The 23,922-nt window shown below is 50.4% G+C and overlaps 5 protein-coding genes and 1 non-coding gene across 6 annotated transcripts; 5 read left to right on the forward strand and 1 right to left on the reverse strand.

Annotated features, from left to right (window-relative positions):
• Positions 1 to 547: 547 nt before the first annotated feature.
• LOC149271358 (large ribosomal subunit protein uL16-like) lies at positions 548 to 2,226 on the forward strand. Its single transcript, XM_089507513.1, has 6 exons — positions 548 to 581; positions 865 to 923; positions 1,057 to 1,164; positions 1,252 to 1,390; positions 1,713 to 1,875; positions 2,070 to 2,226. The coding sequence occupies exons 1-6, from the start codon at positions 559 to 561 to the stop codon at positions 2,223 to 2,225; spliced, it is 648 nt and encodes a 215-aa protein (XP_089363639.1). The 5' UTR covers positions 548 to 558; the 3' UTR covers position 2,226.
• LOC149271359 (small nucleolar RNA SNORA70) lies at positions 1,492 to 1,625 on the forward strand. The gene has a single exon (XR_016279762.1). It is a non-coding gene; the product is annotated as a small nucleolar RNA SNORA70 (small nucleolar RNA).
• Positions 2,227 to 2,713: 487 nt separating the features above from the next.
• LOC149271360 (deoxyribonuclease-1-like) lies at positions 2,714 to 5,744 on the reverse strand. The gene is made up of 8 exons (XM_089507520.1): positions 5,607 to 5,744; positions 5,384 to 5,472; positions 4,612 to 4,698; positions 4,362 to 4,462; positions 3,965 to 4,077; positions 3,386 to 3,543; positions 2,881 to 2,977; positions 2,714 to 2,788 (listed from the first exon to the last, which is right to left on the reverse strand). The coding sequence occupies exons 1-8, from the start codon at positions 5,742 to 5,744 to the stop codon at positions 2,714 to 2,716; spliced, it is 858 nt and encodes a 285-aa protein (XP_089363646.1).
• Positions 5,745 to 7,247: 1,503 nt separating this feature from the next.
• Positions 7,248 to 10,726, forward strand: LOC149271361 (tafazzin-like). The gene is made up of 10 exons (XM_089507503.1): positions 7,248 to 7,356; positions 7,576 to 7,704; positions 7,932 to 7,977; positions 8,583 to 8,668; positions 8,799 to 8,879; positions 9,362 to 9,403; positions 9,489 to 9,551; positions 9,773 to 9,825; positions 10,166 to 10,243; positions 10,625 to 10,726. Exons 1-10 carry the CDS (start codon positions 7,248 to 7,250, stop codon positions 10,724 to 10,726), a joined length of 789 nt encoding a protein of 262 aa, XP_089363629.1.
• A 636-nt stretch (positions 10,727 to 11,362) lies between these two features.
• On the forward strand, positions 11,363 to 14,692 carry LOC149271362 (V-type proton ATPase subunit S1-like). The gene is made up of 10 exons (XM_089507504.1): positions 11,363 to 11,466; positions 11,936 to 12,062; positions 12,206 to 12,280; positions 12,502 to 12,695; positions 12,982 to 13,022; positions 13,265 to 13,350; positions 13,444 to 13,685; positions 13,791 to 13,841; positions 14,019 to 14,262; positions 14,483 to 14,692. The coding sequence occupies exons 1-10, from the start codon at positions 11,363 to 11,365 to the stop codon at positions 14,690 to 14,692; spliced, it is 1,374 nt and encodes a 457-aa protein (XP_089363630.1).
• Positions 14,693 to 16,773: 2,081 nt separating this feature from the next.
• GDI1 (GDP dissociation inhibitor 1) lies at positions 16,774 to 23,238 on the forward strand. Its single transcript, XM_089507512.1, has 11 exons — positions 16,774 to 16,818; positions 19,023 to 19,130; positions 19,505 to 19,604; positions 20,618 to 20,752; positions 20,958 to 21,156; positions 21,429 to 21,560; positions 21,653 to 21,752; positions 22,045 to 22,216; positions 22,341 to 22,485; positions 22,759 to 22,813; positions 23,086 to 23,238. The coding sequence occupies exons 1-11, from the start codon at positions 16,774 to 16,776 to the stop codon at positions 23,236 to 23,238; spliced, it is 1,344 nt and encodes a 447-aa protein (XP_089363638.1).
• The last annotated feature ends 684 nt before the right edge of the window (positions 23,239 to 23,922 follow it).

A 23,922-nucleotide genomic window follows, 5' to 3' on the forward strand; every position in this document is an offset into this window, starting at 1 on the left:
ACACATATTACATGACTGTACAATACATTGGGGTGTAATACATATTACATGAATGTACAATACATTGGTGTGTAACACATATTACATGACTGTACAATACATTGGTGTGTAATAAACAAATCATCCTGATTGGGCAGGCAGATGGAGTCGTAGACTATAAGGAAAGGGGCGGGGCTAATTGTCTGTGTGACTACAGGGAGTGACTGGGAAGCAGTAACTTCTGCGATGAATTGGTTTATTTCAATGAATCACTGGAAAGGAACCGATTCACTTTACTGATCTGAACTTCCCAGCACTATCCGTGCCCGCCCACACCTTATACGCACATCACTGCCAGGGGGCTGTCCTGGCACGGTACGTCGCTTCCTGGGGCGGGGCTCCCATAAAAGGCCGCGCGCAGGCGTCGTAGCTTCCTTTTAGCTGCCGGTGAGGTGAGTGGGGCGGTCGCTGTGTTGTGTTCCCGGGCCGGTTTGTAGGATCTTGCTCGTTGGGTCTTTTTATTTTTTTTCTGGCTTTCACAGCTTTACTTTGTGTCTGTTTCAGATCGAAGCCGCCATCATGGGCCGTCGACCCGCCCGCTGGTGAGTGTTCGCTGAGTGGGCGCCATGTGTCTGCAAATATGGCGGCGTCGAGGCCTAGGAGCCAGGGTCCGATCTGGGACCGATCCCGCGAAATTCTTGATTTAAGGGTGGTTTACGCAAACGAGCGCTAGACCCGTAGATGACGTGTACTGATAGTAATCACGCGAGGCGGGCCTCGGCTGTCAGACATGACCCCATGCGGTGTGGGACTGGGAACGGGCCGTGCGTGGAATGGTGCGTACGTCTGTGACACGCGTGTAACGTGCTTTGTGTGTCTGTTCAGTTACAGATACTGCAAGAACAAGCCGTACCCCAAGTCTCGCTTCTGCCGCGGTGTCCCAGGTAGGAGTCCGTGCCGGTATTCGGATAACCTGCTGTTGGTATCCGCGGGCTCCCAGTGATGGATGCCCTGGCTGGATGTGCGGTGAGGGCCGGTTATCTAAATATGTCCCTCCATTAACCCTTTCTTCTCTAGATGCCAAAATCAGGATTTTCGACTTGGGGCGGAAAAAGGCAAAAGTGGATGAGTTTCCCCTGTGTGGTCACATGGTCTCTGATGAGTGTGAGCAGCTGTCATCAGAAGGTACGTGGGGCGTATAGTGGCCGGCCGCCCCTTGATTAATTCTTTGCGTGGCGTGGAAATGGTCACTGTGGGTCTCTGTCTTTCCAGCCCTTGAAGCGGCTCGAATCTGCGCCAACAAGTACATGGTGAAGAGCTGCGGGAAGGACGGCTTCCACATCCGAGTTCGGCTGCACCCCTTCCACGTCATCCGCATCAACAAGATGTTATCGTGTGCCGGTGCTGATAGGTAAGGAGCCCTGCGCTGGGCGTCCGTTCCCTGCCGGGACTCTGCTTCCCGGGGGAAATAGTGTGTCTGGGGGCGAGGGTTTCTGCCACGGCCTTTACTTCTCGCAGCCTATTAAGCCGACCAGCGTTTGTTGTAATCAGCGATTGGTGCGCAAAGGCTGCGGACATCAAGCTCCCTGGCTGTGTATGCGCTCCGTGTATCGTATAGAGCGCTTAAAGGGGCCTCGGACACATGTCCTGCCGGTGGCTGCTGCTTGCTGTGGCCCGTGGCTGCCGCCTGTGTATGCCTGCCATTTGATGCCCGCTTTCTCTCCCCCCCCCAGACTTCAGACCGGGATGCGTGGCGCCTTTGGGAAGCCCCAGGGCACCGTGGCTCGTGTGCACATTGGCCAGGTTATCATGTCTATCCGCACCAAGACCCAAAACAAGGAGCACGTGATCGAAGCTCTCCGCAGGGCCAAGTTCAAGTTCCCCGGACGCCAGAAGGTAACGTGTTTAGCACTTTAACCCATAGAAACTCAAAACCTGCTGGCAGATTGGCCCCTGAACGCACTGCTGGAAAACCTTAATCAGCCACAAACTTCTCTACCCCATCTGCTGGCACGCTGTTCCCTTTATCTACCACCCGCTCACTGTGTGCGCCCAGCTTTGCTCGTTTCTGAACGTGATTGTTTTCGCAGATCCACATCTCCAAGAAATGGGGTTTCACAAAGTTCAACGCAGATGAGTTCGAGGGCATGGTGGCCGAGAAGCGCCTGGTCCCCGACGGCTGCGGCGTGAAGTACATGCCCAACCGTGGCCCACTGGATAAGTGGAGAGCGCTGCATGTTGCTTAAATCCCGTGTTTTCAAGTGAATAAAACCCTGACATTCTACCCTCCCTGTTTTTGTGGTTTCTGCGCGCTGCTGGATCTCTGCTTCCTGACAATAAGACGCATTGGCAGCACAATGTATCAGTTTTAATAACACGTTATACAGAATACCCTCCCCAGGGCAAAGGTCTGCTCAGCGGGCGAAACGGGTTTAGTAAGAAGGGTGTCCTGCTGCGATAAGTGCAATGCCTTGTGTAATGTATAGTCAGCTGGCCCCCTGTATGATGTACAGGTATATTGGTGGCTGGCCCCCTGTGTGATGCACAGGTATATTGGTGGCTGGCCCCCTGTGTGATGCATAGGTATATCGGTGGCTTCCAGCTAATGGGCTGGGTGAGGCGATCCGCACTTTGAGAAGCTCCAGCTAACGCTTTAGACAGCTGGGGGACTCCGGTGCACGAGCTGGGTATTCGGCTGGCGGTCTGATGGTGTCTCGGTGGTCTCTGCGGGTGATCACAGCTCTCTGTCCGCTCTGGGATGGATTCGAAGATTAACCTCCACTGGGAAATGATCGCTCACTCGTAATGCCTGCGAGAGACACGACACGATGTCACCCTGTAGAGCGTCGCGCGCAACGCCACCCCCCCCCCCCCCCCCCCCCCCGGGTCAGAGCGTCTCACCTCTTTCTCAGATAATCCCAGTTTCTTTGCAAAGTTGAAGGGTTTTGCGGATCCCTGGACGATCGCTTTCAGGAATTTCTCCCCGTGGATCACAATCCTTAAGGGCAGAGGAAGCGGCCACGTTACAAATGCAAACCTGCTACTGGTCATACGTGGCCTGCCTGCACCTTCCCATCCGTGTGGGATACTGGGAGTTAGTTACACCACTGAGCGCTTCTGTAACGGACCTTTCATCCGTGGCTCAGTCGCTGTGAGTGGGGATCCTGTGGATCTGTGGGTGTTTTAATGCAGAAGATTTGGGAAAGGCTTTGAGGCTCTTGGTAGGAAGCCGTGATCCAACACAGGCGTGGATCATGAAACGTGGCCAGAATATTTGTAAGGAAGTATTTTAGTTGCAATCGGTTTACAGGAGGAACCTTTTATTTCTCCAAGAGGAGGCCACGTGGATCTCTACAGGATCTGTGGCCCCGTTTCTGCGTAACCCTTTACAGGCCGCCGCTGTTACCTGTCATAGGCACATTGTGTCTTGTGGCTGACGGTGGTGTCTTCGTGGTCTCCGATCAGCCAGTGAAAGGTATCGCTGCTTCGTTGTAGGATCCCTTTCCACTCGTCCACGGTCACATAGCCACAGGATGCGTTCAAGTCACCGAGAAGCATTACGCTCTATAAAAACACAACCATAAAGCGATCCACTTACCCCCCCCTCCCCCACGAATATTATTTCTGTAGCTCCAGCATAGGCTGCAGTGAGGTACAAACACGATGTAAGATCACTTTACTATCCGGAGGGACAGAATGTGAGGAGGTCCCTGCTGAGAAGAGCTTTCAATCTACCGGTCCTTATTATAGAATCTGGATCACCAAAAGGATCCAGTCATTGTGTAAATGTGACACTATGCCAACCACGTGGCACCGGAACAAAACCTTTACAGCAGGAAGGGGGCCCAATGAAGTAAGCTCTATACAGACTACTCCTCAGGGCCACAAAAGCATCTCGGCACAAAGGACTCCACGAATCACGGATGCTTGAGCCAGGCCAGTGCTCGGGGCCACGGCTCGTAAAATGTTCACCATTCCCATCTACCTCCACCTTCCAGCGGCGCTCCACGTCCAGCATGAGCTCTAGCAGCGCGTTAATTTCCTTGGCTGCCTCTCGGGGACACGTGTGATGAGACATCACAACAAAGTCCTTCATTACTGGAAACCACAGAAAATGTCCACGTTCAGTTAGTCCACACAGCGAGTCCGTGCCTCTCTAATGACTTCTACTAACGGAAGGAGAGTGACCTCCAGACGATTCCTCCCAATGTAAAGCTCCGGGGGAGCCGCTCCCAACCCTTGAACGGCTGCCGTTACGGGGGTGCGTGTAGTGATGCCTTCTATTGGCCAATGTACAGCTTTGCATTTGGTGGGACTCCTTCATACACTACGGGCAGGGCCACGTCTATGAGTGCCACGTAACGGCGCACTGGGAGCCTTACCGGTCCTCGGCGAGTGGAAGCGCACGGCCAACGGCTCTCTTGCAAAGGATTCTGGGTGTTCCTCGTACTGATGCCAGTCAGTGACTTCAACCGTGTCACTCCTGCTGGTCAATTAGTGAGAGTTACACGGAGCGGCCCACGCTGCGCCCCAATCCGCCCCCCACACCTCACCTCAAGCCGCTCCCCACACGCTGCGCCCCACGTCTCGTCCCACGTCTCGTCCCAAAGCAAATAGCGGTTAGTGGGTTACCTGTAGAGAAACACAAGCTGCTCCTTATAACTATTCCTCCCCAGCCTCCTGCTGTCCAGGTGCGCGTACAGATGATGCCTGGCATACCTGCGCAGGGGAAGGAAGGGCCACGTGTCCTGTTACATCCACTATTATTATTTATATATCGCAGTCATACTCCGCAGCGCTGTACAATGTATTATTATTTATATATCGCCGTCATACTCCGCAGCGCTGTACGTGTGTTATTATTATTTATATATCGCCGTCATACTCCGCAGCGCTGTACAATGTGTTATTTCTATATCGCCGTCATACTCCTCAGCGCTGTACAATGTGTTATTATTTATATATCGCCGTCATACTCCGCAGCGCTGTACAATGTGTTATTATTATTTCTATATCGCCGTCATAGTCCACAGCGCTGTACAATGTGTTATTATTTCTTTATCGCCGTCATACTCCGCAGCGCTGTACAATGTGTTATTATTTCTATATCGCCGTCATACTCCGCAGCGCTGTACAATGTGTGTTATTATTATATATATATATTGCCGTCATACTCCGCAGCGCTGTACAATGTGTTATTATTTATATATCGCCGTCATACTCCGCAGCGCTGTACAATGTGTGTTATTATTATATATATATATTGCCGTCATACTCCGCACCGCTGTACAATGTGTTATTATTATTTATATATCGCCGTCATACTTCACAGCGCTGTACAATGTGTGTTATTATTTATATATCGCCGTCATACTCCGCAGCGCTGTACAATGTTGGCGTTTACCTGTTCAGCTCCTTCACCAGGGTCGAGATCGCTTCTCCTTTGGCGTCTCGGACTTCTTGGATGACACAGATATCGCATCGCGCCAAGATCTGCCCCAAAGCACATGGAATGAGTATTATTTATACTCCACGGCGCTGTACGCTGCTCATATATAACGAGCCCGTGACGGCTGGTAGAAGCCTTTGTTAAGACGCGTAAACGTAGATCAGCGATCCTCACCCACCTTCACCAGACTTTCCAGGACCCTTTTGTTGGACACTTTTGCTTCTCCAAAGCTTTTGACGTTGAAAGCGCAGATTTTGAAGGCAGCTGCGGCGAGGTGGCCGCTGAGCAGGAGCAGAGCCATGGCACGGCACGGCATGTCGGAGCAGAGGACACGTACCTTCTTCCTGCACAGAGCCAGGCGGGATGGCGATGGGTTAGAGGGGGATCGCTATGTCCACGGGATGCTGTGAGGAGAGCGTCGGGAGGTCACAAGCTGATGCTGTGTCAGCGCCCAGTCAGCACAAAGCGGGCTCTAGAATCTGTCACAACACACAATGCCGGTACTTACTGCGCTGCTGCCGGTACTTACCGCGCTGCTGCCATTTATAGCTTATGCATACGTGTGAAAAAGAAGCTACAACCTCTATGAATTGTATGATTTTACAGATCAGGACATTAATCTGTTCCTTGGCAGGTCTACAAATTAGCTAAATAAAGCTAAACAGAACCGCAGATGAACAGCACATGACATATTACACACGGTCACGATTTATTTCACTAAAATAAAGCCAAAATGGAGAAGCCATGTGTGAAAAACTAAATACCGTTTATCATGGGCCCGTTCATTAAAGAGGCTCCAACTCTGCACTATGAATAGCCACGTATGCCCGTGTGTATGTATATGTGTATGTATATGTGTATAGATGAGCATTCGTATAGCGCTAACACATGTATGATGGGGGAGGGGCCCTGAATAATGCATAACACTGAATGTGGGGTGTGGCTATTGACGAAGCACTGAGCCTCCACCCACATCACAGTGCTCCCCTTCAATATGTCCCGAGGTGGCCGAACTCAGCATATGCTCGGGGGCCGTCCTCTAACCTCCCCAACTGGCCACTGAAATCAGGAATGTCTCACACGAAGCGGTGCAGTTAGGAGCTATGATCACATGCAGTGAAGGGAAATTTGGATGCGCAGCGCATGTATGCAGAGCCTGCGTGGAAATGGACTGAAATCCACAGCAACTAATGGACCACTGCTTGCCACAGCATAAGCCCACTTATCAGAGGTAAGTGCTGATATGCACAGGAGAGCAGATAGGGCTCTGTTCAGGAAAGCGCCCTCTAGCGGACTCCCGCCAGCAGCACACAGGAAGTCGAGCCCTTCCGGGTAAGGGCGTGGCCGTGTGTCGGTCACGTGATCGCTGCGGCAGCCATGCTTGTTGGGGCACGGCCCCGTTTCACCCGTCCCTGAGGCGCTTCTGTTTGTAATTCTTTAGTCTCGGTTGTTTCGCCAGACATGGTGTGTGTGGCGGATCTGCCCGAATTAAAGATGGCGTTTTGTACACCAGCTGTATTACTGGGTTTGCTTACGACGCTCGGCTGTGGTTTACGGCCTCGTTTGCGCTGCCGGCAGGTGAGGGGAGGGGGAAGGAGAATTAGGGATCCTCGCAGATTCATTGCTAGTGAATGAATGGCGCCAGCAGGTTCTGTGGCGTTGTTACATTAAAGTGAACATTACAACTGCCATTGAGATTTACATAGGAGGAGCTGGCTTGCATTCTGCTTCGAGGGGCTTTAGTGGCTCACCGACCCCCGCCGTGGCTCTTCTCTCTCATTAACAGCTCGCTGATCCGGTTCTTTGTCGCCCCCGGAAGATGCCCCTTCTGGTAAAATGGCCTTTCCCGGAGCGTGCGCGTCTCCCCCGGACTCTCACCGGCACCGTGGTCATGGGTCTCGTGGGCACATACAGCTGGCTCTGGATTCGTGAGTTATTGGCTCGGTACTGAATGTAGAGTTGATGCGATCTGTGTGTTTAAGGCTGGTTGGCCGTGTGTGGTCCCGTGGCAGGTGTACTCCGTGGATACAAGGTCCCGTTGCGTACGACGAATGTGCCGCCCAGGGCAGCCTCCGAGCGACGCGGTTCGTGCCACTTGAGGAATAGCTGCCCACGAACCTTTCATTCTCTCCGCCGTTATTTTACAGGGTACGTGAATCACGTGGACGTCCACAATAAAGAGGTCCTGTATGACCTGATTGAAAACCGGCAGCCGGACACTCCGCTCGTGACCATCTCCAACCACCAGTCCTGCATGGATGATCCCCACCTGTGGGGTAAGTAAATGCCGAGGCTGCTCCTGTCGCTGGCGCCTGCTGGCTATAATGCCACCGTATGGGGTGAATGAGCCCACGCTTAGGCTTGTCCTGGCACGTGTGCAATACGTGACAGAGCAGCGTTTCTAGACAAAATGGTTCTTGGTTGTGGCGGAAACGTGGTCGGGAAGCAGACGCCATGGCTTAGCTGTGTGTTACCAGCCATGGCTTTCTTCTTCTTTACGCAGGCATTCTGAAATTAAAGCACGTGTGGAATCTGCACAGGATGAGGTGGTGAGTATCCCACGAGACGCTCTATTCATTCCACGATGGGGAGACCATAAAGCCACCCGCGGCAGTGGCGTTACAGTGAGAGTTTAAAGTTAGAATAGGAGGAGCGCAGGTAACATGGAGAAGCGAAACGTGGGCAGGAAGAGGGGATAACGGATGGAGAGAGGAAAAACGTGGGCAGGAAGAGGGGATAACGGATGGAGAGAGGTAAAACGTGGGCAGGAAGAGGGGATAACGGATGGAGAGAGGTAAAACGTGGGCAGGAAGAGGGGATAACGGATGGAGAGAGGTAAAACGTGGGCAGGAAGAGGGGATAACGGATGGAGAGAGGTAAAACGTGGGCAGGAAGAGGGGATAACGGATGGAGAGAGGTGAAACGTGGGCAGGAAGAGGGGATAACGGATGGAGAGAGGTGAAACGTGGGCGCAGAGAGGGGATAAAGGATGGAGAGAGGTGAAACGTGGGCAGGAAGAGGGGATAACGGATGGAGAGAGGTGAAACGTGGGCGCAGAGAGGGGATAAAGGATGGAGAGAGGTGAAACGTGGGCGCAGAGAGGGGATAACGGATGGAGTGAGAGACGTGTCTAACGTGTCGGTTCCCACCGCAGGACCCCAACAGCTGCCGATATCTGCTTCACCAAAGAACTTCATTCGCTATTTTTCAGCCTCGGGAAGTGCGTGCCCGTTTGTCGAGGTGCGTGGCCATGTCTTGTGTGCAGCTGGTAGATATATAAAATAATGTATACATACAGAAATTATATACTTATTGCTGTCCGTGGCTCTGTGTCCATGCTCGGCTCATAGATGGTCTTGTTTCTGTGCAGGCGATGGCGTGTATCAGAGAGGAATGGACTTCATCCTGGATCGGCTCAACAGGGGAGACTGGGTCCACGTGTTCCCGGAGGGTAATGACCCCTAAGAGGCTGCTCAGGCCATTGGTGGCGCCTCAGCCACCCCCGAAGAGGCATTAAATAGCCCAATGTCTGCTCTCGCCCCCTTCCTTTCTGCTGCTATCTCTTTACGTGTCCGTCTACAACACGTTGGAATATGTTGGTGTGTTACACGTAAAGTAACACAATATCGTGTGTATATGTATGGAAGTGTGTGTGTATGTGTGTATTTGTGATGTGTGTGTGTATGTAGTGTGTGTGTGTGTATATATATATATATATATATATATATATATATATATATATATATATATAGTGTGTGTAGTGTGTATGCGTGTATATGTATATAATGTGTGTGTGTGTGTGTGTGTAGTGTATATGTATATAGTGTATGTGTATATATGTATATAGTGTGTGTGTAGTGTGCATGTATAATCGAGAAGCCCGTCCACGTAGAGATCCGGAGCAGCTCTGATACTTTTTTTTTTCTCGCGTAGGGAAAGTAAACGTGAGTCAGGACTTCGTGCGGCTGAAGTGGGGTGAGTGCCGTGGGTTATATTTGTGGTTCGTGTCATCTGGGGGTAAATGAGCCACGTGTGCAACTGTCTGCGTCCTTCTCTGCAGGAATCGGCCGTCTGATCTCTGAGTGCGCGCAGAATCCCATCCTTCTTCCTCTGTGGCATGTGGGTGAGTGTTCGTGTGGCGACTTACTGCGTGGTATGTTTGGTACAAGTGGGGGGTTGGTTTGTGAGTGGGGTCTTGGCAGGGGTGGGGGTTGGTTTGTGGGGGGTTGGCAGGGGTGGGGGGCATGGTCTGGGGTGGGGGTTGGCAGGGGTGGGGGGTTGGTCTGTGGGGGGGTGTCGTTCAGTACGTTGCATGCTTTGTGGTAATGTGTGTCTCTCATACAGGATTGAATGATGTTCTCCCCAACGATCCTCCTTACGTTCCACGCTACGGACAGGTGAGCCACGATTTAGGGATCCAGTAAAGTGGGCCGTCGGGCTGTTCCTCCCCGTCGGGCTTCAGAATATCTTCTCTGTGAAAGCTGTCCGCTTGCCGGATGCGGTTTGGGTCTCGTGGGCTCCCGTAAACAGTGTCCCCGACGCTGGGGGTCTGGCTGGCCACGTGGAATGTGGGACAATCTTCTGTTTTCCTCCGATTTCTTAACGCTTTTTATTAAATAGACCCTTAAGTATCTGACCTCACTGCGGAATATGACGGCGCTATGTGAGTGGCTGTGCGAAGCTCGGGGGTCTCTGAAGACCCCAAATAACGTTCTTCATTTATTTTAACCTTTATAGAGGATCACTGTGTTGGTGGGAAGACCCTTCAGTGCAAAGAAAGTTGTGAAGCAACTAGAGCTGGAAAATCGCTCTTCGGTAAGTTAAGTATTCGGGTGCAGTGGGATTTAGGGGAACAGTGAGGGTAGATAAGTGGAGCAGCCTCCCAGCAGAAGTGGTAGAAGGTAATGCAGTGAGGGTATTAAACATGCATGGGATAGACATACGGCTCCTGAATCTAAGACGAGACCAACGACTGATTAAGGTTTGAGGCAGGTTCTAGGTTTCTGATTGTTTGATCTGTGTGAACTATGAGTGGGTTCCGCAGCCTCCATGTTTGTGCAGAAAGCAGTCAGAATAAGAGACTCAACTGGTTTATGTGTCTGCTGGTGGCTTAGTTCATAGCCCTGTTTCTGCCCTGGGGGGGGGGGGTAGTTATGTGTTTCTGTTCCGATGACCGTGATCATTATCTTTCTCGAGGTGGAGATCAGGAAGGCCGTAACCGATTACATCCAGGACGAGTTCCGGAAACTGAAGGCGCAGGCGGAGACCCTTCACCACGGCCCCCTGGGACAGACGTGACACGTGGGGGTCCTGCCAACTTGGGCAGGAAATGGTGTATCATATCAGACTACCTCTGAGCGACGACCACCGCCGGATTGGTGCATTTTACACGCAAGGAGATCCCTTTCCATCCGTCACGGACAATGAAGTAGCCCCAATCGCCCCCCCCCCCCCCCCTGTAATGTGCCCACCACCGGCGCAGATATATGTTGTTTGTATCAGACCCGACTAATGCTGTTTTATTAGGTTTTTAGGTATTTTTAAAAGGAATAAAAAGTTTTCCATCTTGAATTGTTGCATTGTGAGTGAGTGAATGTGCGCGCGCGCATCTTTAAGGTTCCTTCTTGCTATAGGTCAGACTGATCTGCGGTGGGGGCCCTTCCATCGCGTGGCCATGTTAGATGCCCCCTCCGTGTCACTGCAGGGGTGTAGCGGGGTGTTACAGCCCTACCAAGCAGATGCACCCATCGATGTCACTATAGGAGTATTTAAGCTCTACACCATGAAATATCGCCTCAGTACGGCAAGCGCAGTGCGCGGCCCCGCCTCTCTGTTATGACGTTATATGTAGTGTAGCCAATGAACATGCCTTGTTGTCACATGACAGGTCATAGCTGGGTCACATGATACGGCTTCGGTCTCAGTGACAGGAAGATGGCGGCGCAACTTCTCTTCCCTTCGGCCGTCCTCCTCCTTGGGTGCCTCCGGCTCGGTGCCTCTTCACAGCAGGTGCCGCTGCTCATGTGGTCCAGTGAGAGGTGAGATGTGGTAACAGTGGCCGGGGGTATCTGCAGCTGGGGTAACACTGGCTGGGGCAATTTGTCGTTTGGGTAACAGAGGTTGTTTGCAGCTGGGTGAAGGGCATATGGCTCTGTGGTGATGATGCGGGGGGGGGGTGCAGAGTAAATACAGCTGGGGTGGTGTTGCGTGTCTGTAGCTGGTTTGGTAAGGGTTAATCCCTCTGGTGTTTAGGGGGGGCAGTCCCAGGGTATGAGGGGGGGAGGGTGGAGCCGGGCCCCCGGGGGAGGCGGGGCGTCTGGAAATGGCCGAGGTAAATCCGCTATGCCCCAACTTCCTGTTTCTGTGCCCGCTGCCACCTCCTCCAAGGCAACCCCTCCCCGCCGCCGGGCTCGCTCTGACGCTAAACTTATACAGGTCACATGATCATTACGCAGGGAAGGAGAAATATGTCTGACGTCCTGTACGTGGGCGTTTTTTTTTCTTTAGCTCCGTGTGGATGTCGCAGCCCAGCGCACAGAGTGGACACGTAGCCACGGACGTTCAGCTCGGCCAATACCTGGAGCCGGCGCTGCTCTCCGGACCCAAGAATGTCCTGCTGTTTCTCCAAGAGAAGGTACCTGGTGCTTTACCAATATATAATAATCGGCGTGTCCACAGATACGTGGAACCTGGCAGCGTGTGAGCGCCTGTTTCCAGCGATGACGGGGCCCGCGTGACGGGACTAATGGCCTTCCCTGTCTCTTCTCCCTCTGGCAGCTGAGCGTGGAAGATTTCACGGCATTCGGTGGCGTTTATGGCAACAAGCAGGACAGCGCTTTCCCGAACCTGGAGGTGAGAGAACGTGGGCCAGTTTGGTGTTTGCCGTGGTAGGCCCGCGACTTACATGTGTGTAGCGGAGGAGTCCAGGTAGAGAGGAATCCAAGACACACTTAGTGATAAGATCCCGGGAAGGAAGAGTTTGGTCTTAGGGGGTAACTGGCACTGTAGACTTGAGATGTTTATGGCATATGAGTGGCTTCCACGTGGACTAGCTGTCTGATAATGGGTTGCAGAGCATTATGGAGTCATCGCCCTCCTCCCTGGTGCTCCCCGCCGTGGACTGGTACGCTGCCAATATCCTCCCCACCTATCTGAAAGAGAAACTGGGCGCCAGCCCTCTGCACGTGGACCAGTCGACCCTCCTGGAACTAAAGCTAAACGAAAGCATCCCGTCTCTGCTCGTGGTCAGCCTGCCCTACGCCAGCAGGTATGACGTGATATTGAACGTGGGCTCCGCGGCTGTTACGCTAGTCCATGCGCTAGTCACGATTGCCTCATGTTGGCAGTAAAACGCTGCCCTGGGCTCTGCCCATCATTCTCAGCCGACAGCGGAGGGGTCTCATTAATGGTTTCACCGATGATCAGGGCAGTGGCTGCTGCGTTAATACGTCACCGTACGCCACCGTTTAGTAAATAAATCCCTCTCTTTCCTCGTTGCTGCGATAATTTTGGTTAATTTTATTGAATATTTTTATTGACTTTTCTTTTCTTAGTGCCAGGCCGATGGGGGCCAAAGACGTCCTGAGAGCCAATGGTAAGCGTTACGTGGCTTCCTCCCATCATCTAAACGCCACTGTGCATCCAGCTTATTGGTATCTGTGGGGGCCGAGGTTGGACAGCCTTTTATATTAAGTTTGGAAGAAATGTATTCTTCTCTATTAATCGCACAGTGCGTTGAGGAACTGCGGGTGGAACATGCACCACGTGCAAAGTAAATGCCCCCTGCCCGTTAGATCGGCACCACGTGTGAAATAGTCTGTGGTTTTCTCTTTGCAGATGAGGTGATCGGACAGGTCCTGAGCATGCTGAAGTCGGAGGGGGTCCCGTACACAGCGATCCTGACGGCCCTGCGGCCCTCGCGGGTACGTCCCATGGCGCGTCTCGCCGGAGCGGGGGGGTGTTTGTGCGTTGAGGGTTCATTTTGTTTTTAACCATTGACTGTCTGGGCTGCTTAGGTGATCCGTGAAGCCGCGTTCTCCGTGGGCAGCCTCGGGCGTCAGTTGCTGGAGACGGCATCGCCTGCTTCCAGCTACCCTCCCGTGTCCTACAACGACACCCAGAACGCGCCGTGTATCCTGCTCTGGGCTAAAAACGTCTCTGTGTTAGTGGATGATGTGTGGCTGGACCTGACCAACAGAACATTCCTTGCAAAAGATCTGGACCTGACTGGATCCAGTTGCTCCTGGAACCGTTCCACGTGAGAAAAGCTGGCCTTTGTTTTGGGTGTGAATGTTTCCGGGGGGTTTGCATCGTGGTTGGGGGGACACGCAGCGCCGCTCTCTGACCCGTTCTCTGTTTTTAGGCTGGTGCTCAGATATGAAAACGCTCTGAAGGCAAAGCCTGTGACGCTCACGTAAGTTTTCGGCTTTTTTGGTAAACGGAGAAGATGTTTTTATCGCAACCTTCGTGTCCGTTAATAAATGACCCGTAACCCCCCCCACACACGCGCAGGTAGGGTATTGTCCACGTGACAATGTTTCAGGTTGGCCGTTACGTTTAGTTACCAACCCAGCGAGCACTTTCTCTACAGATTCCGGCTCGCCAGCCTGTGGTACCCCGTGTCTGCCCGCTTTTGGTTCACTTTGATTCGCGTGGACATCGATTACGACAATCAGAATGCCACGTTCCTCGCTCCGCAAGTCAATGCTCCCAGCAATTACTCCTTCCACTGTCAGTACGTGAGCAGTTACTCCGTGTACGGTGGGCTCCTCGTCAGCAACACCAGCAAGGCTTCCCCATCCTCCAAGTGGCAGCTGCACGTGGCCGATTTCCAGGTAGGAATAAGTTGGGCCATTTCCGTAGCGCTTGCTTGGGGGTCTTATCAGGTCTGCTTGGGCCAGACCACAATAAACATCAGGTATATTAAGATCCTCCTGGCTCTTCAGTTAGTAAAGTGGCCGTCAACAAAGATGGCGACTGTTTGACTTCTGTTTGACCTCCTTTCTTCTGGTAATGGCCCACGCTTAGTGACGCTTTCCTCTGCTTCTGTTCCAGATCCAGGCTTTCAATGTGACCGGTGTGAAGTTCTCTTATGCCAGCGACTGCGCCGGCTTCTTCTCGCCAGGGATCTGGATGGGGCTCCTCACCACCCTGCTTTTTGTCTTCATTCTGACGTATGGGCTGCACATGGTGATGAGTCTAAAGACTATGGATCGATTTGATGACCCCAAAAGTCCGTCCATATCTGTGCCCCAAACAGAGTGACCCTGAATGCCCCCCCGGGCTCCTCACCCGTCCCTGTCCCCAGCCCCCCTCAGTCCAGAAGCAGTGCCCCCCACATCACTCTGTCTATGAATATGCCATCAGGTAGAAGGATTAGAGCTTGCGCCCCCCCCCCCTGTCTCTGCTGTCCGGATTAAGGCTGTGATCATGTTACCTCTGTCTGGCGGCGACTCTGGGCCATAATCACGTCCGCGGGAAGGCCGGGGACAGGTCTGGGTCTGAGGGTCCCGATTCCATCACAATAAACCCCCAGCAGTCCGCCGTTGGCTGCGTTTCTGGACTTTCCCCCTGTAGGCTCGCGTTCCGCGTGTTTTGTCCCGATTTGGTTTCTTTCCCGTGTAAGTGTCGTTGGCCGATGCTGTGACGTAGAAATCCTTTGAGATGTTCATATGGAGTCCCGGGAGCGATGTATGTATTTGTGGCCCCCTGCCGTCATGCTGGCTCCTGAGCTGTATGTCTTAGGAATTGTGACGCTTCTCATGAGCTCCTGGGGCCTGTTAACCCCTTTGTAACTGTTCACTGTGTAACTTATTGACAAATAAAATACCGCTGTTCTACCCGACCTATGCGTCTGAAACGTGGCAGCATTCTCACACGGCCCCTGGAGTCAAGTTTGGAGAAGAGACAGCCGATGACCGTAACAGGGTCTTAAAAACAAGAAAGCACTATTAGCAGCTGGAGCCTTGGAGCAGCGAGACCCCGTGTAGAGAGTATAAAATAGCATGAACCTTGTCGGATACGCGGCACGGTGACGCGTGGGATATGAGAGCCATGTTGTGAGTGGAGCGCCAGGTCTAACAGGAATGTTCTAGGTAGCATGTAACATAAGCACAGTAATGTTCTAGATTCTGTTAAATAAAAGGCACGTGTTCTGGGTAGCGTGTCAAATAAGGCACAGTCATGTTCTAGATATTGTCAAATGCAATGGCTGGCGATGATCTAGAGTTAGGTATAAGACACGGTAATATTCTAGGAAGCGTGTCATATAAGACACAGTAATGTTCTAAATGATTTCTCTCATAAGGCACACTAATGTTCTGGATATTGTTGAATATAAGGCACGGTCATTTTCTAGATGCCATCTAATATAAGGGACAGCAATATTCTAGATACCATCTGATAGAAGGTATACTTCCCCTTAGATGTGGTTAGATATGAACATATATCACCGTATAATATAACCCGAATCCTTTCTCCCGCTGTGCTGAAGTATTATGGATGCTACATGCTGTAGTTATCCTGCCTCGCTCTATATAATATGTCACAATAAGACCAGCCCCCCCCCCCCCACGCACCATCAATAATATCAGGCCGGCTCCAGCTGAGGGTCTGTGTATAGATGGCGCATTATAGATATGAGCAATAATAACATTATATGATATATAGTGGATTTATTATAGGATCAGCTCTCACTCGCTATTAATAATAATAATATCGGGCTGAGGGTCTCTATAGACGGGAGCTTTACAGATATGTGATAATGGATTTTTATGTGATAATATTAATATTACTATTATTACTATTTTGGGTCTGGGAGCCTGCGCAGGCTCAGCGTATAACGGATTAGGTAATAACGGTGTCATTTCTGAGATTATTATTTGATCATATTAATTGTTATAATATTCTGGGATTATATATTATATCTATTTATTATATGATATATCTATTTATTATCTGACGTTGCATACTATTATTTTATATTAAACAGCCCGCCCCCCCGTCCACGTCCACGTCCACATCTCCGTCTCTCCCATCCCGGAGAAGATGCTGCGGTCGCGGAAGGATACCGCTGCTTTCGCGTCACTCGGCTCCCCCACCCTCTCCATCATTGGACGGAACAGCCGCCGGATTTTGTCTTTGACCCTCACGGTTCTGACCAGAGCTCCGGCCCGGTGCCCGCAGAGAAGCATCTGGCTCCTGGAAACCAGTTTCTAGCCGTCCAACTCGGCTGCCGAGCCGCGAGAGCCAACAGATACTGCCTGGGACTATTTGCCGGCGCGGAGGCGCACAGGGCGGTGCTGCGTTGCCATCTTTGGTCCATTCGTTGATTTGGAGTCTGAGACATGGATGAGGAATACGATGTGATCGTGCTGGGCACCGGCCTGACGGTGAGGGGGCAAATACTGAGAGCAAGGGGGTATATTCTGACACATGGATACAGAGGGGTATATACACTGAAGCTGGAGGGGGGTATATACTGACAGTAGGATGCAGGGGGGTATATACTGACAGTAGGATGCAGGGGGGTATATACTGACAGTAGGATGCAGGGGGTATATACTGAAGCCGGGGGGTATATACTGACAGTAGGATGCAGGGGGTATATACTGAAGCCGGGGGGTATATACTGAAGCCGGGGGAATATACTGACAGTAGGATGCAGGGGGTATATACTGAAGCCGGGGGGGTATATACCTGAAGCCTGGGGGTATATACTGACAGTAGGATGCAGGGGGTATATACTGAAGACAGGGGTATATACTGACAGTAGGATGCAGGGGGGTATATACTGAAGCCGGGGGGTATATACTGACAGTAGGATGCAGGGGGGTATATACTGAATCTGGGGGGCATATACTGAATCCGGGAGGGGGGTATATACTGACAGTAGGATGCTGGGGGTATATACTGAAGCCAGGGGGGGGGGGGGTTGTATATTGCCGGCAGGGGCAGTCAGGTGGTTTGTTCCCGGCACGCTCATTGGACACACCGGACGTGGTTCTGCGGCACACAGAGGGTCGCGCCTCGCAACTGTTCTGTGCCATGGATCAAAGTGTGATACTGCGAATGCGCACTGCTGCACTCTGTGTGTGTGATATATATATATATATATATATGTGTGTGTGATATATATATGTGTGTGTGATATATATATGTGCATGTGATATATATGTGTGTGTGTGTGTGATATATATGTGTGTGTGTGTGTGATATATATATATATATATGTGTGTGATATATATATATATATATGTGTGTGTGTGTGTGATATATATATATATGTGTGTGTGATGTATATATGTGTGTGTGTGTGTGTGTGATATATATATGTGTGTGTGTGATGTATATATATATATGTGTGTGATATATATATATATATGTGTGTGTGTGTGTGATGTATATATATGTGTGTGATATATATATGTGTGTGTGATATATATATGTGCATGTGATATATATGTGTGTGTGTGTGTGTGTGTGTGTGTGTGATATATATATATGTGTGTGTGTGTGTGATATATATATATGTGTGTGTGATATATATATGTGTGTGTGTGATGTATATATATATGTGTGTGATATATATATATATATGTGTGTGATATATATATATATGTGTGTGTGATGTATATATGTGTGTGTGTGTGTGTGATATATATATGTGTGTGTGTGATGTATATATATATGTGTGTGATATATATATATATATATGTGTGTGATATATATATATATGTGTGTGTGATGTATATATGTGTGTGTGTGTGTGTGATATATATATGTGTGTGTGTGATGTATATATATATGTGTGTGATATATATATATATATGTGTGTGTGTGTGTGATATATATATATGTGTGTGTGTGTGTGTGTGATATATATATATATATGTGTATGTGATGTATATATGTGTGTGATATATATATATATATATATATATATATAGATATATGTGTGATATATACCGTATATGTGTGTGTGTGATATATATGTGTTTTTATATATATATATGTGTGTAGTGTGTGTATATATCTGGGCACCGTGGGGTGAGCGTGTTTGGCTGTGACACGGCTGCGTGTTCTGTGGTGTATGTAAGGTCTGCACCCACTGGTCTCTGCGGTGCTGAATGGGTTAAAAGCAGAAGGATCTGGCCAGACAGCAACGGATCATATCCTGGAACCACAGGAGGAGCAGCCAATACCCAGCACCCCGTCCTCTGTATAACACGCGGCCCCTGTACCCAGCACCCCGGCCTCTGTATAACACGCGGCCCCTGTACCCAGCACCCCGGCCTCTGTATAACACGTGGCCCCTGTACCCAGCACCCCGGCCTCTGTATAACACGTGGCCCCGGTACCCAGCACCCCGTCCTCTGTATAACGCGCGGCCCCTGTACCCAGCTCCCCGGCCTCTGTATAACACACGGCGCCGGTACCCAGCACCCCGTCCTCTGTATAACGCGCGGCCCCTGTACCCAGCTCCCCGGCCTCTGTATAACACACGGCCCCTGTACCCAGCACCCCAGCCTCTGTATAACACACGGCGCCGGTACCCAGCACCCCAGCCTCTGTATAACACTGCTTTCTGTTGCAGGAATGTATCCTGTCCGGAATCATGTCTGTTAACGGGAAGAAGGTTCTGCACATGGACAGGAATCCGTACTACGGGGGGGAGAGCTCCTCCATCACCCCCCTAGAGGAGGTAAAGCTTCCACTACTTACCCCACGTATTAACCCCCGGATGCTGCCCAGAACTTGGCCGCCATGATCTGTCAGCCCGGTGACTTGATGTTTGAGGGACAGGCGTAAGAAAACACCTGGGGGGGGACGATTGTTTGGGGCCACAGCAGAAAAGCGCTTGGTTTTATGTGTAAAAAGTGATCTTATCGCCATAGCAACCAGTGGAGTCAGAACGATTCTTGTAGTTAGTTCTATGTAGTTTGTGGTCTGTTTCAGCCAACAGTCAGGCTGTGGTACCCCCGGGAGTTACCCCTCTGGCTGAGAGAGATGTGAGTTGTGGCTCCGTGTGCTTACAGCCGAGTTCCGAGCTCTCTTAATCCTATGATTTCATTCCAGCTGTATAAAAGATTTGAACTTCAGGAGGGACCCCCGGAGAGCATGGGAAGGGGCCGAGACTGGAACGTGGACCTGATCCCCAAATTTCTCATGGCAAATGGTGAGTTAAGGGAAAGTGTTTGTGACAGCGTGTGTAGTGCGTGACACATGTGACGCCCTGTGTGTGGGATGCGTTGGGCAGCGTGTGACGCTGCGTGTAGCGTGTGACGACGCTGGGGAGCGCATGATGCTATCTATATATATATATATATGTGTGTGTGTGTATATGTGTATATATATCTATCTATATACTGTATATGTGTATATATCTCTATATACCGTATATATGTGTATATATCTATCTATATACCGTATATATGTGTATATATCTATCTATATACCGTATATATGTGTATATATCTATCTATATACCATATATATGTGTATATATCTATCTATATACCGTATATATGTGTATATATCTATAGCTATATACCGTATATGTGTATATATATCTATATACCGTATATATGTGTATATATCTATATACCGTATATATGTGTATATATCTATATACCGTATATGTGTATATATATCTATATACCGTAAATATGTGTATATATCTATATACCGTATATGTGTATATATCTATATACCGTAAATATGTGTATATATCTATCTATATACCGTATGTGTGTGTATATCTATATACCAAATATGTGTATATATCTATATATACCGTATATATGTGTATATATCTATCTATATACCGTATATGTGTATATATATCTATCTATATACCGTATATATGTGTATATATCTATCTATATACCGTAAATATGTGTATATATCTATCTATATACCGTATATGTGTGTATATCTATATACCAAATATATGTGTATATATCTATATATACCTTATATATCTGTATATATCTATCTATATACCGTATATGTGTATATATATCTATCTATATACCGTATATATGTGTATATATCTATCTATATACCGTATATGTACCGTATATATGTGTATATAGTTTCATCTGTTATTTGATATATAAATATATATATATATATGTACAAGTAATGAGCCTGTCCTAATGGGCTGGATTGAATCTGTCTGCTGTCCAGGTCAGCTGGTAAAGATGCTGCTGTACACGGAGGTCACGCGTTATCTGGACTTCAAGGTCGTGGAAGGAAGTTTTGTGTATAAAGGTGGAAAAATATACAAGGTGCCGTCCACGGAGACAGAAGCCCTGGCATCCAGTGAGTGCATACGGCACGCTCCGGACTGTTCCGTCCCCTCCATCTTAGCCGAGTCCGGACTGTTCCATCCCCTTCGTCTTAGCCGAGTCCGGACTGTATCGTGTTCCGTACCCGTCCCCCCACTTACAGCAGAATGTGGTTGTGTTACGTACCCCCGTTGGCGTGGCGTTCCGTGTCTGTCACTCAGGAACTGTCTCTTTCGCAGACCTCATGGGCATGTTCGAGAAACGCCGTTTCCGCAAATTTCTGGTCTTTGTTGCAAACTTTGATGAAAACGACCCGAAAACCCTGGAGGGGGTGGATCCAAAAACCACAACCATGAGAGACGTCTACAAGAAGTTCGACTTGGGCCAGGACGTTATAGATTTTACGGGCCACGCGCTGGCGCTGTATCGGACGGATGAGTATGTGGCCTATTCGCTGAATGTGGCTGTGGGAGTTGGCAGCCTTTTCTCACGTGGATAGCGTCCACGGCGTTTCGAACCTTAATGAATATGTGGCTGTTACACTTATTTAGTGTTTAATGACTGGGCCGGTAGAACTTGGTTGCCGTGGGTTACCTAAAAGAGTAAATGGCCCCGTGAAAGCCCCCTAACGAACGCAGCAAGGGGTCCGAGGGGTTGTTTCCGTGGCTGACAGTGGTGTTAACGTTCATTGCTGCCTCTTTTCTTTGCAGCTATCTGGAGCAGCCGTGCCTGGAAAGCATCAGCCGCATCAAGCTGTACAGCGAGTCCCTGGCCCGCTACGGCAAAAGCCCCTATCTGTACCCACTGTACGGCCTCGGAGAACTGCCCCAGGGCTTTGCCAGGTGCGCACGTGGCCCGGAGTGTCTGTATGAATGTTAAAGGGACGGGGAGGCAGAGAGCGGCCGTTCTAAAGCGTGGCCTTTCCTTCCTGCAGACTCAGCGCGATATACGGAGGAACCTACATGCTGAATAAATCCGTGGATGAGATTGTGATGGAGAAGGGGAAGGTGGTCGGCGTGAAGTCGGAGGGAGAGGTAAGTTTAAAGGGACGGCGTGGAACTTGTTTTCATGCCACTGATTAGCTGGACACGTATCCTGCCTGCGCCCACGTGGTCTACTCGCTGCCAACCATATCACAGGAGGGGGAACCAAATGAAACCCCTTTACCTGATGCAGGGGCAGGAAACCCGCAGCTAGGAAGGCAAGGGGCAAACAATTCCAACTGAGGCTATTCCGCGCGGGCGCCGGCCTGTGTACAGGCCTTGGGTGAGCCATCCGTGGCAGCCATTTACACGATGAAGAGACGCTTGGCTTTGTGTTTCTAAGGTTGCGAGGTGCAAACAGCTGATCTGCGACCCCAGCTACGTTCCCGATCGAGTTCGTAAAGCCGGCCAGGTGATCCGTGTCATCTGTGTCCTGAGTCACCCCATCAAGAACACTAATGACGCCAATTCGTGTCAGATTATCATCCCACAGAATCAGGTCAACAGGAAATCTGGTGAGCGGATGGTGGGACGGGGGGGCAGAGCTGGCGGGGGGCATGAGGGCTTTTACTGTGGAGTCGTCTACAGATGGGACTAAGTGTCCTCAAATCCCCCCCCCCCCCCGTGTTCCTCTTGCAGACATCTATGTGTGTATGATATCCTATGCACATAACGTGGCCGCCCAGGGGAAGTACATTGCAATCATCAGCACCACGGTGGAGACGGCAGAAGCGGAAAAAGAGATTGAGCCTGCGCTGGAGCTTCTGGAGCCCGTGGACCAGAAGTGGGTGCACAGCGTATCAGACGGCCTACAGGGGGCACTGGTGGCATGGAAAGTGTTTAGTAGTAGTAGTGGGGGGCATTAATAAAATCCAGGGGAGGGGGTCCGGTCCTTGTATATGGCCGTTGGTGGAAGGGAAGATATATATACTCGTACATCGTAAAGGAGGCGGATATGTAAATGCCGTGGGTACATTTTTATATATATAGTGTGAGGGGGCGCCCACGTGTTTTCACGCACTGAGACCAAACGTGCGCCTATAATTTCTTCTTCCAGATTTGTGGCGATTAGTGACCTCTATGAGCCAACGGACAATGGAGCGGAGAGCCAGGTGAGCCCCAACATGGCTTCTGGGAGGGACGGGGTAACTGTAACCCTTTCCTGACAACGGGTGGGGCAAGTCCTAAAAGCCCCCGTGGCCTTCACTGTGTTAAGGGATGCGCCACAGAGATCGCCGTGCAAGGATTTTTTTCACATACCGGGTACCTGTGGCTAGTGTGGCATGGGGGGTATCTAAAGCCACCAAGTTGTTATGGCTCCTGCACGATAAGCGCTCCGGTGGCCGTGGCAGTTGTGTTTTTAACGCGTACCTCTCGCCCGCAGGTGTTCTGCTCGCGTTCTTATGACGCCACGACCCATTTTGAGACAACGTGCAACGATATCAAAGACATCTACAAGAGAATGACGGGAACGGACTTTGACTTTGAGAACATGAAGCGCAAACAAAATGACGTATTCGGGGAGGACGAGCAGTGAAGATGTTTGGAAGCAGAGGGGTTAACGGCGAGGGGATGGAAAGGGGGAACGGGTAGGAAAAAGGGGGTGAGGGGGGGCGGTGGACAGCGTGAGGACGTGGGGGAGAGAGAGAGGGCAAGCGAACGGCCCCTGTCCCCCCATCACCCTCCCCATTAATGCTTCTGTTACCGCAGATTGCAAACGCAGTGCCTGGTCTGTCTGAGGCTGGGGCCCCCAGGGGCCGGTCACTGTGTTTGTTTGGCTGGTCTCGGCCGTTACACGAGTCCCAACTAGTAGGAATTTCCATTCTGTCGGCTGGTTCTGTGTGCCGCGTTTCCACACGTGGATCCTGCACAGCAACCAATACACGTAGCGAAACATATCTGCCACGTATGATGCGGTCCTCTATCCTTCATGGTAATCGAGAGGTCCTGCAGTCAGAGAGATGCCGGTTCCGTGTCACATACCTGATGTACAGGATGCAGGTCCCTTGGCGTGCGCTCCGTACACTCGCTGTAGTTTGCAGCTTAAAACATATAAAGCGTTTAATTTATTTAACTTATTAGCCGTGGATTTGGTTTTTACGATTAGAGGAATGAGCGAGGGCAGCTCTACTCGGGACACGGCGCGTTATATCCCAGGAGACGGTGCGTTATATCCCTGGGCATGGAGCGCTATATCCCCGGGACACGGTGCTCTTAACCC

The sequence above is a fragment of the Sceloporus occidentalis genome, unplaced genomic scaffold (genome assembly GCF_023333645.1).
Source record: "Sceloporus occidentalis isolate IW3139 unplaced genomic scaffold, rSceOcc1.0.p SCAF_531, whole genome shotgun sequence".
Taxonomy (NCBI): Eukaryota; Metazoa; Chordata; class Lepidosauria; order Squamata; family Phrynosomatidae; genus Sceloporus; species Sceloporus occidentalis.

Bases quoted from the DNA above. Each gene is read 5' to 3' on its own strand.
- LOC149271362 (XM_089507504.1), top strand. From the start codon at position 11,363: ATGGCGGCGCAACTTCTCTTCCCTTCGGCCGTCCTCCTCCTTGGGTGC. The intron at 12,696-12,981 runs GTATGACGTGAT...TTCTTTTCTTAG, and splicing joins AGCCTGCCCTACGCCAGCAG to TGCCAGGCCGATGGGGGCCA. The intron at 13,351-13,443 runs GTACGTCCCATG...TGGGCTGCTTAG, and splicing joins CGGCCCTGCGGCCCTCGCGG to GTGATCCGTGAAGCCGCGTT.
- LOC149271360 (XM_089507520.1), bottom strand. From the start codon at position 5,744: ATGCCGTGCCGTGCCATGGCTCTGCTCCTGCTCAGCGGCCACCTCGCC. The intron at 5,473-5,606 runs GTGGGTGAGGAT...GCTTTGGGGCAG, and splicing joins TCCTGGAAAGTCTGGTGAAG to ATCTTGGCGCGATGCGATAT. The intron at 4,463-4,611 runs GTAACCCACTAA...ATTGACCAGCAG, and splicing joins CAGCTTGTGTTTCTCTACAG to GAGTGACACGGTTGAAGTCA.
- LOC149271361 (XM_089507503.1), top strand. From the start codon at position 7,248: ATGCCCCTTCTGGTAAAATGGCCTTTCCCGGAGCGTGCGCGTCTCCCC. The intron at 8,669-8,798 runs GTGCGTGGCCAT...GTTTCTGTGCAG, and splicing joins GTGCGTGCCCGTTTGTCGAG to GCGATGGCGTGTATCAGAGA. The intron at 9,404-9,488 runs GTGAGTGCCGTG...CCTTCTCTGCAG, and splicing joins CTTCGTGCGGCTGAAGTGGG to GAATCGGCCGTCTGATCTCT.
- GDI1 (XM_089507512.1), top strand. From the start codon at position 16,774: ATGGATGAGGAATACGATGTGATCGTGCTGGGCACCGGCCTGACG. The intron at 21,157-21,428 runs GTATGTGGCCTA...TTTTCTTTGCAG, and splicing joins GCGCTGTATCGGACGGATGA to CTATCTGGAGCAGCCGTGCC. The intron at 22,217-22,340 runs GTGAGCGGATGG...TTCCTCTTGCAG, and splicing joins TCAGGTCAACAGGAAATCTG to ACATCTATGTGTGTATGATA.
- LOC149271358 (XM_089507513.1), top strand. From the start codon at position 559: ATGGGCCGTCGACCCGCCCGCTG. The intron at 924-1,056 runs GTAGGAGTCCGT...TTTCTTCTCTAG, and splicing joins CTTCTGCCGCGGTGTCCCAG to ATGCCAAAATCAGGATTTTC. The intron at 1,391-1,712 runs GTAAGGAGCCCT...TCCCCCCCCCAG, and splicing joins TCGTGTGCCGGTGCTGATAG to ACTTCAGACCGGGATGCGTG.